Source organism: Peromyscus leucopus, chromosome 3, assembly GCF_004664715.2.
Source record: "Peromyscus leucopus breed LL Stock chromosome 3, UCI_PerLeu_2.1, whole genome shotgun sequence".
Taxonomy (NCBI): domain Eukaryota; kingdom Metazoa; phylum Chordata; class Mammalia; order Rodentia; family Cricetidae; genus Peromyscus; species Peromyscus leucopus.
Window position 1 is genome coordinate 140345132 of NC_051065.1, and position 12428 is coordinate 140357559.

A 12428-nucleotide genomic window follows, 5' to 3' on the forward strand; every position below is an offset into this window, starting at 1 on the left:
ACTGCCTTAAGTTCTGAAAAGGCAAATTCTGTTAATTACACATTTATTAGAAGCTATAACTATTACAGGTGTTGCGAGTTGTAGAACTATGAAGCAGGAACTCAGCTGGCACTGACAAGGCTGATCCATTAGAGCCAGGGGCTCTGGTGGAAGTTGAAGCCAAACAAGATGTTTTTGTGATATTGGCTTCTGATGTATTAGCTGTTTTCTGCAGTGAATTTCTTATGTGCTATTGTAGCCTTCCCATTTGATTCTTTTCCTGAGAACTTCTAACTGCATGATTGATCATTTATTGGGCACAATTTCCCCTATATGTTTGGGAACATGAATAGCTTCCCTTTAGTTGTGTGTGAAAACAGTCACACAAACAAAGACCCTTTTCCCACAGTCAGGTCTTTGGTCATCTTATTCCAGCATAGACTAGGAATCTGCTTTCCTGGAGTTATGTCTATTAGCAGGCATCTGACCACTGTCATCTCTGGGAAAAAGTAATTCATTTGAGACATTTCTCAGACATCCAAGGACAGACTGCAGATAGATGAGCACTAGTATGCCCTGAGCTCACTTCATCTACAGATAAGAGAAGCTAACCTCAATAAACTTAAATCCTTACTTTCACCTTGGTTTATTAACACAAGATCCTAACTTAAGAGTCTTGTGCTGGGAAAAGTTCCAAATTTCAAAGTCATCTTGCTCTAGCTACCTGTGAGGGCAGACAACCCACAAATATCCTAGTACCCTTTGATTATGTCAAAATTAAAGCTCCAGTTCTGCCAGGAGTGTCCTAGGGCCAAATTTGGTGAAGCTTGCACATAGTAACAAGTGCAGACTCTCTAGAAAAACAATTCTTCAAGGTTTAAATAGTCTCAAAACAATTTATGGCCCAATGATAAACCCAAACATACCAAAGCCTTTTTTGAAACATTTCTCTCAAAGCAAGACACAACAGCTTTACTATACATTTTGCTTAAAGGCAGGTAATAAGCCTTTACTTGCACATCACTATATCATCCCCCTTTCAGTTTTAGGCAGATCTGTTAGAGATAACAAATATGTTGGAGATTATGAAGTTGTATAATAAATAAGGTCTTCTGTCTATCTAGATGTCAAACAGTTTTATGCAAATAAATCAGCATACATTTCAAAGCCAGTAAAGGTAACACAACAAAGTAAGGAACTTATGAGAATTATTCATGGGATTAAATGAAGGTACAACATCTGCAAGATGTTCTACAACACTCATCCCTGTTACATCAGGCAGCGTCTTTGAAATGTTTCTGTTATTTCTTGCTTTTAATCATAAATCATTTGAGAAGAATTAGGATGACACAACAAATGCATTTTAACTTTTTATCCAATCATGGTTTCTGACATTGAATCTTAAAGGTGCAATACAATAAGAAGTAACACACCAATCACATTTCAATTTCACCTGTTCTCTCAATAATTCTAACTGATCTCCAATGATTGTTACACCTTGTCTCAATTAAGCTGTTTCATCAACTGTTTCCCCATCTACCTTAATTTGTTGAGTTTAAAGTGCATGAGAATGTATATATCAATTGTTAACAAATTGAGCAGTTTGAACTTCTTCATGAAGAGCAACTCCAGCTATGGTAGGAGTCAGAGTTAATGCAATGATTCCCAAGACAGTATCAATTATCAATCCCAGCCTCCATCATCTTCTGAATATGTTTTCATCAAGCTTCTGTACTAACATCATCACAGATGAGTCTTGCCATAGTCTTGACAACTTCACTCATATCTAGACTGCTGGTCTCCCTTTGAGAACATATAAACTTTCAAAACATCAAAGGACATACTAGTATTGGCACAGGATGAAGAATACATTGTATACAAGTGATGATATAACTATTAGGGTGCCATTGCACAGGTCCTTTCAGTAATAGAAAAAGTAATGGAACATAAGCCATAAATGTGCAACTTTGATCTAAATTAGAGGACTAATGAAATTTGTCATTATTAAAGTTTGCCTTTCCATTCCATGCTTTAAGTGGGTAAAAGGCACTTAATTTCCACAAATTAGTCTGAATAGAATTACCAAATTGTAATAGAGAGTTTGACATTCTAACTTCATGCCACTCAACAGGGTCTCTAAAAGTAAGACAACTTCCATAGTTTTAGGTCAATTGGACCATTATTCTACCTACTACAATTGAAAACATAGTTCTCAAGGGGAGCCATAAGGACTCCAATCAATGATTTCTCCTTGAGAGAATTAACAAGCACCTGAGGATTTTCTATAAATTACTGCCAATGTATAATTTGCAAGATGGTAACATTATGGAACTAGTGGCATTAATAGTTTACCATACCTACTCCAACAAAGCCATACCTACCTTCTAATCCCTCTCAAGTACCACCACTACCTAATGACTAAGAATTCAAATATATAAGCCTATAGAGGCCATTGGTATATAAACAACCACAGAACCTGAAGACTTTTCCTTGCACTAAAAAAAAAATTCTATGCCACATCAACATTTTATCTATCATCACATTCTTCACAAAATACAGCTAATTAGCTAAAAGCTATAACAAATACATGGAAACTAAAATTAGAAAAAGTAAGAAAAATATCTATATATGAGAAAAATTATCATTTTCAGAAGTTAAGCTTTAATATTATTTTTTAAGAAAGACAAAGTGGGATGTTTGCTAAGTAAAATAAGTGAATTTTCTACCAATTGAAGGAGAAAAATAGAAGAAAGAAAGTAAACACTATAAGAACATCAGACATGTTTATAAAGGAGGGTTTTTCCTTGTTCTGTTTTTTTGAAGACAGGGTATTTCTATGGAGACACACAGGCTTTTACTCCTTATCTGTTTATCACCACCTCAGGAGTGGTGAGATTGTAAGAGGACAAAACCATGATGAGAAAAATGTAGGGATGCAACAGGGAAATTATACTTGTGATTAATCGTCATCAGACTTCAGTAGATTTATTCATCAGTTAAAATGATGATTCCTAACATCAGAAAATATTGCCAACAAGAATATATCTGCTAAAATAGTATGTGTTCTTGGATACAATGTAATCTTAAAAAGAAAAAGCTTATAGATTCGAAACCAAGATGATGGATACTGTATTTCATACACATGGTGCCTTATGCTTTGTGTTTTCCTAAATTAAATCCTTAAGTGTAAAAGTGAAACTTCTCAAAATTGACATAGCTAGAGATTTCAGTAGTTTATAACTTCATGGGTTTACCCTTAATATTTTATAACTTGAGTATTGCTTTATCGTGAGCTATAATTTTTGTACCTCATAGGTTTTGTTAAATACCTGTTTATGTTATTTCATACATAGGAGTGTTTGCCTGAATGTGTATGAGCACCACATGGACTCAATGCCTGCAGAGGCCAGAACAGGGCAACAAATTCCCTGGAAGTGGAGTTAGAGTCAGTTGTGCATTGCAGTGTGGGTACTGGGAACAAAACCTGTATCCTCTGCAAGAGCAGCAAGTATGTTTAACCATCTTCAAAACTGTAACTCAACATGTTTTAAAATTCTGATAACTTTAACATTTACATAAAATAAAGTTCTAATTGTTATTGTACTCAATTTCATAATAAGAAAGTCCCAAGGATCTTGGAAAATCACTGGAATATCTCTCTGTGTTAAATAGATATGTATGTTAAACTGGTTATGTTATATATCATATCAAATTTAGTGTAGTAAAAGGAAATGCTGTTTAACCATTTGTGAGTTAGGGTAAAATAAGGCAATAGTGGGGTTTGCAGATTTTTATGATTCTTAAGAACCAGGTTTGCAACATCACAGTATTATCGTGTGTATTTATTTGCAATTATACTAGGAGTTCTCTGCAAGAAAAAAATTGTAGGTCTCAAAATCATATCTGAAGGACTTAAAATATTTTATCTTTTAAAATCTATCATATTGCCTACTTTATGGAATCTATGTAGGCTTTAATAAAAATTCTGGCTATACTTTGCAAGACAACATTTTGTGAACATGAAAGGAGAAAGAGTGTAGTATATTATAGGAAAACAATGTGGAAAAGCACATCAATAACCCATGAAAATGCAATCAACTATTTAGGAAATATTAAGAATTTCTGTTTCTAAACTTTCCTTACAATTATTCTGTATTTTCTGTTTCTCTAAAGTACAAGAATATCAGTTGAAGATTTATGATATACATAATATATATATGTGTATATTGCTGTGGGATGGTCGGTATGTCAAATTGCTCTGATTGGTCAATAAATAAAACACTGATTGGCAAGTGGCCAGGCAGGAAGTAGGTGGGACAAGGAGAGAGGAGAATTCTGGGAAGCAGAAGGCAGAGGCAGAGAGACACTGCTAGCTGCAGCCATGACCAGCAACATATAAAGACGCCGGTAAGCCACCAGCCATGTGGCAAGGTATAGATTTATAGAAATGGGTTAATTTAAGATATAAGAACAGTTAGCAAAAAGCCTGCCATGGCCATACAGTTTGTAAGCAATATAAGTCTCTGTGTTTACTTGGTTGGGTCTGAGCGGCTGTGAGACTGGCGGGTGACAAAGATTTATCCTGACTGTGGGCAAGGCAGGAAAACTCTAGCTACAGTATATATCTACATAGTGTGTGACTATACAAATTATGTTTGTCTTAGAAGATAGTCAATTGTAGGTAAAATGCATTTTTTCATCTGACAACTGGTTTGTGGACACAGGAAGATAGAAAGGTAGAGACATCCATGACATAGGGTTCTGGGTGCTCACGAATTTTGTCTAAGGTAGTCGACTTCCATACTAACTTATAAGTAGAGACAAGAGTCAGAAATTGCATGCTTGTGATTTTATTGGTATTATGAAGATAATTTACAGGCATGTTATTCCACTTGCACTGTCCAGCAAGGCCATTATCTTCCCAATCATTTTCTGAAAGAAACAAACACAAAAGGAAGTTATAGGGAATGTAAAATATGATCAAGTTTCTCATCCTTTTCTGACACTGTAAATGATGTGGTTAGAAGTCCAGGTCTTTTTTCTCTGTCTCTACTCTTTCTCCCTCCCCATTCTGTTTCTCTTCACTCATTCTTGCTAATCACCTAGGACATAATGTACTCTGAATTGGGGCTGATAAAATGAAGAAATATATTTTATTGGTTATATGGCATTAGCATGAATACAATCCATCTTAAACTGGTGATTAGGACATATGTCTATAATCACTGCATTTTGGAGTAGAGGGAAGATGATCAGGGACTCAAGGTCATACTTGGCCACACAGGAAGTTTGAAGCCAGCATGATCTATATGAACAATGTCTCAAAAACTCAAAACAAATCATAAGACATATTTAGACAGATGGTTACAAAAGCACATTTTATACTAGTGAAACACAGGAACAAGCTTGAAAGACCACTGACCAGATTTTAGCTAACCAATGGCAGCAGGAGCTACAGAATGTGATCATTCACTACTACAAAAAACAAAACACCAAAAATATCAACAGAAGTATGGTATCTCTTTGAAATACTGTGGCTGTTTTAAAACACAATTTTAATTAATATATGTAATGTGCTATGGTGGTGTTGTGTTCCCCAAAATATTGTGTACCCTAATAAGCTTCTCTGGGGTCAGAGACAGAACATCCACTAGATACAAAGGCTAGAAAATGGTGGGACTCACACTTTTAATCCTAGCATTTCAGAGGTAGAAATCCCTCTGGATCTCTGTGAGTTCAAGGCCACTTTGGAAACAGCCAGGCATGGTGACACATGTCTTTAATCCCAGAAAGCAAGCCTTTAATCCCAAGGAGTGATAGTAGAAAGGAAAGATATACAAGGTGTGAAGACCAGAAACAAGAAGCATTTGGCTGGTTAAGCTATTAGCTGGTTAAGCTTCAGGCTTTCGAGCAGCAGTTCAGCTGAGCACCATTGAGATGAGGACACAGAAGCATCCAGTCTGAGGAAAAAAGACCAGCTGAGAAGTTGGCCAGGTGAAGTTAGCTGTGGCTTGTTCTGTCTCTCTGATCTTCCAGAATTCACCCCAATACCTGGTCCGGGTTTGATCTTATTAATAAGAACTCTTTACGATTCGTGCTACAATGTGCAGATATGAAAATAATAGAAAGTGTGTGTGTGTGTGTGTGTGTGTGTGTGTGTGTGTGTATTCCTAATAGCCTATTGAAAGAATCAGTGGTAGCCTTAGATGATGAGGTGGTGAGAAGGGATGATAACATATACTTTTAAGATTTAATTTGCTGCTTTTATTTCTAGTTTGGTGGTTTTTTTTTTCCTATTTTGGTCATATACTAAAATGAATTAATTCTAAAAATTCAGATAACATTTAACAGCACTACCTTAAGGTCCCATGTACTGGAGAAGCAGTGAATAATCAAATAGAACTGTAAAAGGTAGTGTTGCTATAATGAGAAAGGCAGCAGGATTTAGGGAGAACATTGTACTTCTTGCACAAACAATGGACAATCATGTGGTAAATCATGTATAGTCACTGCTCCTCACAATTACAATATGTTGAGGACAACATAAAAAATAAATCATCTTCCTATACCACCACAGAACACAAACTATAGAATACAAATGTGTTTAAAGTTGAGTTGTTGCAGCTTATACTTACAAAACTGTAGGAATTATGATGTTTCATGAAGAGTAAATACCGATCATACCTGACTATGTATCTTTGATTACTGAGGACGCTGGCCCTGGGAAGGTCCCTGAGGTCTGCCTCCCTGTTGGGGTGGTCCTTGATGGTTTCCAGGCTGAGGACCTTGGTTCTGCTGTGGTCCTCCTTGTTGGGTTGGTCCTTGCTGGTTTCCAGGCTGAGGGCCTTGGTTCTGCTGTGGTCCTCCTTGTTGGGGTGGGCCTTGCTGGTTTCCAGGCTGAGGGGGTCGGTTCTGCTGTGGTCCTCCCTGTTGGGGTGGGCCTTGCTGGTTTCCAGGCTGAGGGCCTTGGTTCTGCTGTGGTCCTCCCTGTTGGGGTGGGCCTTGCTGGTTTCCAGGCTGAGGGCCTTGGTTCTGCTGTGGTCCTCCCTGTTGGGGTGGTCCTTGATGGTTTCCAGGCTGAGGGCCTTGGTTCTGCTGTGGGCCTCCTTGTTGGGGTGGGCCTTGATGGTTTCCAGGCTGAGGGCCTTGGTTCTGCTGTGGGCCTCCCTGTTGGGGTGGGCCTTGATGGTTTCCTGGCTGAGGGGGCCGGTTCTGTTGCTGACCTTGCTGGGGTGGGCCTTGCTGAGGACCAAAACCTTGCTTGGGAGGGGGTCCTTGGGGGAATCCTGAAACAAGTGATTTGTGATTAGGGCTTTGATATGTAGTCTCAAGTTCTTTATTGGTACATCACAAGAAGAGGTAAGTTTAGTAATAAAACAAATGCCCTCTTACAAGTATTAACTCAATGTCTATTAGGTAGTACTTCTTACTCATTTCTCAATCACCCTCATTATAACTTCTATCTAGTTTATATGGAAATTTTCTCTTAATTCAAACATTGTATCTTGATGCTTGGAACTAGCAACTGAGGTCTCAGACAACCGATTTTCTAGGCATTGTCTCCATGGACCAGAGAAAAGCAAAGGAATAGAATTTTAAAATTACTGATTTTGACTATCCTACCCAGAATTGTCCCTATATTTTTTCTTTCTTCTGTTCTACATTCACTAAAGCAAGATGCCTGTTATCCCCTGACTACTTTGTTGCAGTGTATTCACAGCTGGACTTCCTTCTGTGAGCCTTCCTGTTTGATCCTTCACAACACAAGAAAGGTGAATCTAGAAATCCAGCCCTACTCTATCATCCTTCTGTTCAAACATTCAATCAAGTTTCTATTATACATGACAACATGTAAATCCTTGGTGTGGAATGAGGATTCAAATTCATTGCTGGTACTGAATCTACAGTCCTGCATTTCTTCCAATGCTCTTCTCTATCTCTGCATCTTCCAGGAGCAATGTGTGATCTGTTTCCCACAAGCAGATTCACCAAACAAACAGCCCTGTTTTCTTACCTTCACTGAAGCGCTGAGTAGAGCTCAGGGCCAGCAAGGCCACTGTGAGTAGGACAACCAGCATCTTGGAGGAGGCTCTGGAGTTTCTTCCAAGTCTGTGCTGCATGCAGTGGGGTAGCTGCCTTTATAAGACACAGCAGAAGAAAGGTGCCTTTGATCCTCATACTGGGTGACCTCACATTTGACAAAGGAGGATGCACTGCATCCTTGACTCCTCTTTGGGACTTCAGCCAGGAAGCCTTATATGAAGCATTGGCAATGTGATTTAGACTAAGAGTTGATAAAGTGAAATATCATGCCGAACCCTATTTTAGAGTTTTGGCATTACATGAATTTCATTACATTTGGCAGGCAGTTCATACATATGCTTATGTTTGTACTCACTGGTATTTTGGCAACCATGAAGATGCCTAATATCTCTAGCTCTCATTTTCAACCATAGACCATCTGTAGACATACTGTAACTATGTGTGTGATATCCCGATGTTTTCATGATTTAGGGGTCATTTTTGTTTGGATAAGATGCATTCCCTGCATCCTTATCTAAATCATGTCCACAAAGACTATTCAAAATTCCAAATTTGTTGTTTCAAAATGGGGAAAACTTGGAGCTTTACATTACCTAAAATATTCTGTTTCCTCTGTGTGTGAGTGAGTGTACACGTGTGTGTGTGTGTGTGTGTGTGTGTGTGTGTGTGTGTGTGTGTGTGTGCATTTCTTTACATGCATGGTAAAACATGGACAGAGTGCAACTTTGGCTATTGGTACTCAGATACTACTTTCTACCTTGTACTTAGGATAAAATATGGCATTGCCCTGAAAATGTCATGTTGAGAAACTAGTTGGCTTGCAAGTCTCCAGAACTAAAGGTATCTCCATCTCCCAAATCATAATTGCTAGGACTTAGCAATGTGTCCTCTCACCTGGATTTTTACTTGGATTCAGGGGGATTAGAACTTGGTTTCTTATGCTCAAGAGGAAAGATCTTTAGTGACTGAGCCATTTCCTCAGCTCCAAACATTCTATCCCTGTTAACAAAAATGGCACAAAAAGTGCCATGGAATTTCTGCAAAACTGTAAGACAAATACATAATTCCTTGACAAGTCCATGCTATTTCCTGTTTCTGAGATTTCCATAGCCAAATCCCTTTCAAGAAGGTTTCCTAACGCTGGGCTTATACCTTCTCACTTTTAGGAAATGTTCTCAATCACTACCAGTAAGCAATGGTTGGCCATGAGTATACAATAGAATTAAACAATTGGCTATCACCTGCAAATTTAAATCATATTGTATCTATGCTCTCACTTGTAGTCTGATCCTACTCTGTTCACTTAGAATGGTCTTCAACCCAGAATATTTTCTCTGCTACATGTTGATCCTAATTCATCTCCAACCTCCCTCTTAATCCAAACTGCTGTTCTTAGAAGTTGTTGAATATTTTTCCCTGTGTCATTTCTTACTGTGTAACTTGCTTTATTTTAGACATTACAGGATAATTTCTCAAACACCCCAAATCATTATCCATTATATTCTTCAATATATTGCTCTATTTTTTATTTAAAATTTAGTTAAAAGATGTAATCACATTTCCTTCCAGCTGTCTTAGTTTGCTCCCTTTTACTGTGTGTCCATTCTGTCATATCTGATAATAGGCAGTTCTTCTACATCATCTAAGACAGAGAGTTACTAGCCTAGGCAGTTCTTCTTTGAACATCACACTTCTATAAAATTTTGTTATTGCTAATTTTAGTACAAAATTACCTTCAATTTTTGTGTATTGTTTTGTTGAGGTACCATAAGGTGGTGGGCCATGGGACTGGAAATTCAAAGACAAGCTCCTTCTGGACTGAAGATATGTGTCTTCTCTACTACACATTTAATTTTCTGCTATTTGTCCTTTCCTGGGATTTCAGGAAGGTTTTGTCAGTAGGGGCTTTACAGGCAGAGTTGCCTTGGAAGGGAATCGATTAGGATCTAGCAATTCTCCCTGGCTGCTTAGAAATCTGATAAGCTCTTAGCATTTTGCTTGATTCGGTGTAGGGTATAGTTACTTGATGCTGGAAGACTCCTCAGTTTATTATCATAACTGTCTCTAATTCTGCAGACCCTGTTGAGGCATGTCGCCCACGTGCTTACTTATAGTTAACCTTTAAGGTAAGATGAAAGGATCAGAAGGAGGGCCATGCACACCTGTGAGTGGGTAAGAAAGTGACAGACAAGGAAAAGTCATCTTTGCCCTATACTAATTCCACTACCTATCACACCATTGGTGCCATTTCCCTGACCCTTTTCAGTATCAGTGAAGTGTGAAAGGGATTAATACACCACAAAAGAAAAATATGATCCATGAACAGATGTGATGGAAGACTTAAGAGCTAACCAGTATCACATGAAAGAGGCTCTGTGAAGCCTTGAGTAAGAATGTAGCAAGCTCCAAGGTAAATGATTTTTGAGGAAGTCCTTAGGCACACACTTGTCTTATAATATGGACTCAACAACTAGTATACATCCAATAATTCTTGATATCTATACATGGAAAATTCTGATCTTCGTGTTAGTTCAGTATGACTCCCCAAATAATTTAGAGTCCAGGCCATCACACACAGCAGGTTTGGAGACTACAAGGTAAACAAAATGGTGGAAGCTGCATCAACCCTTTTTCCATGTCTTCCAGTGGTTAGCCACAATGATTTTTTTACATTGTGCAGATCCTTCAGTAGGTTTTCCCTGTGGGTCCATATGTTATTTATTTATTTTGTTAAATTTTTGGTTACATTTTTGTTACATTTTTGAGAATTTCATACACAAATACTGTTTTTACATCATTTCTGTAAGTTCTTTCCTTATAGGAATACAAGTCAGGCCTTATCTCATGTCCCTCAACACATGCTGATACATTTATCCTAACACATTCCCATATGACTTTGTCCACTGCCAATAGAGGCTCTGATTCCTGGAACCAAAGAGTGGAGACAGGTCACCTTCAATTAAGAGGGCTGTATTCTGTCCATGGACCAAGAAACCATAAAAACTACAAGTGTCCTGTGTCTACACAGTGGAGGAATCCTGTAAACAAAGTGGCTTGGGTCTCTCCAGATGCTCTTCAGTTCCCCAGCCCCACAACCCACTTCTGGCTGATAATCATCATCTGATAGATGCTGCCTGAGTTGTGTCTATGCCCCAACAGTGCTCTCTGGACTGGAAAATGTGGCAGAACACAAAATGAACACATTTCTTTGAACTGTGTTGGATGTGAATTAACTCTTAACTGAATCCACTAAGAAGAAAATTCAGACAGCAAACAAGTTGATTTTATCAAATTAATTTCTTGAGAATGTCTGCTCTACAGAGAGGAAACCTTGTCTTTGAAGGCTCCTCGGAGAACAAGCTCCCACATAAAAAACTCAGTATTGAATAGGGTGTTAATAATTCCATACAGTTCAAATTTAGTAAACTCCTGTCAAAAGGGAAACAGACAATAGGAACTGGCAAAGATGTTCCAGAGCCAAACCTACTTTCACCAGGAGGTTCTTTGCAATGGAGCCTGTCATCTCCACCTGAGAGATCTCCAGGTACAAAGAGGCCTCTCCATAGTGGCCGTGTTACTGCATTGTACCCCACTTCTGGGACAGCCTACCTCACTCTGAAATCACCAAGGCATTTGGGAGAAAGTTGCTGCACTGTCTTCACCATCATGAGACAATGTCTGCAACAAGCTAGAATGAAAAAAGGAAAACTGCTTTTCAGAAACTAACTCTAATCCTCACACATTTCCCAAATTATTTGCCCTTGTTTGAAGAACTCTATATTCAAAACTCTCCTGTCTGGAATCAGGGTTTTCAGCCTTTTACAGAACAAGCCAGGTGAGAATCTAGTGATCAGTTTGTCTCCTCATGCTGAGACCCTGTCCAATGAATCAAACTCTACTGCATCCTGCAACTCTGTGGAGGGAAAGCTAGTCCTGACTGCCAAGGTCTTATGACCTGGAGAAAAACCCAGTAGAAAAGATGGAAGTGAACAATGTCATGTACCCAGAGGAGGCCATGAGATCCTGAGTGACAAGAAATATTCCTGTGACATTCATCTGCCAGTCATTTCCAGCACCAGAAACCTAAGGAATACAGTTTTCACAACAGCAAGTTCATTGATACCTAAGGAAAGGATGACAAAAAAAAGACAATTGGTACAGAATTGAAGAATCTGGGTTTGTTGATAATTCTGTTTACTCGAACAGATTCCACAGTGCATAACTACTGTTTTAGTGACTCTATATGCATGTTGTGGCTCTCATATTTGACTTTGCTTATTTGGGCCCTGAGTTCCTGAAGAGCATTTCTCAGGGTGGAAAAGTGTCAGTCTGAAACAGATTTGCAGTAGAAGCAACAATTGTTTAGTGGAGGAATACAGGGTGACTACATATGTACGAACCTGGAT

The 12428-nt window shown here is 38.5% G+C and overlaps 1 protein-coding gene and 1 pseudogene across 1 annotated transcript; one reads left to right on the forward strand and one right to left on the reverse strand.

Moving 5' to 3' along the window:
• Positions 1-6681: 6681 nt before the first annotated feature.
• Positions 6682-8120, reverse strand: LOC114684397 (acidic proline-rich protein PRP25-like). Its single transcript, XM_028858961.2, has 2 exons — positions 7994-8120; positions 6682-7265 (listed from the first exon to the last, which is right to left on the reverse strand). The coding sequence occupies exons 1-2, from the start codon at positions 8097-8099 to the stop codon at positions 6682-6684; spliced, it is 690 nt and encodes a 229-aa protein (XP_028714794.1). The 5' UTR covers positions 8100-8120.
• Positions 8121-10176: 2056 nt separating this feature from the next.
• LOC114684389 lies at positions 10177-12049 on the forward strand (annotated as a pseudogene).
• Positions 12050-12428: the final 379 nt, after the last annotated feature.

What these genes read in the sequence shown, in the direction of transcription:
- LOC114684397 (XM_028858961.2), bottom strand. Translation starts at nt 8,099, where the DNA reads ATGCAGCACAGACTTGGAAGAAACTCCAGAGCCTCCTCCAAGATGCTG. An exon ending in TACTCAGCGCTTCAGTGAAG is followed by an intron (nt 7,266 to 7,993) that starts GTAAGAAAACAG and finishes CACTTGTTTCAG; the next exon opens with GATTCCCCCAAGGACCCCCT.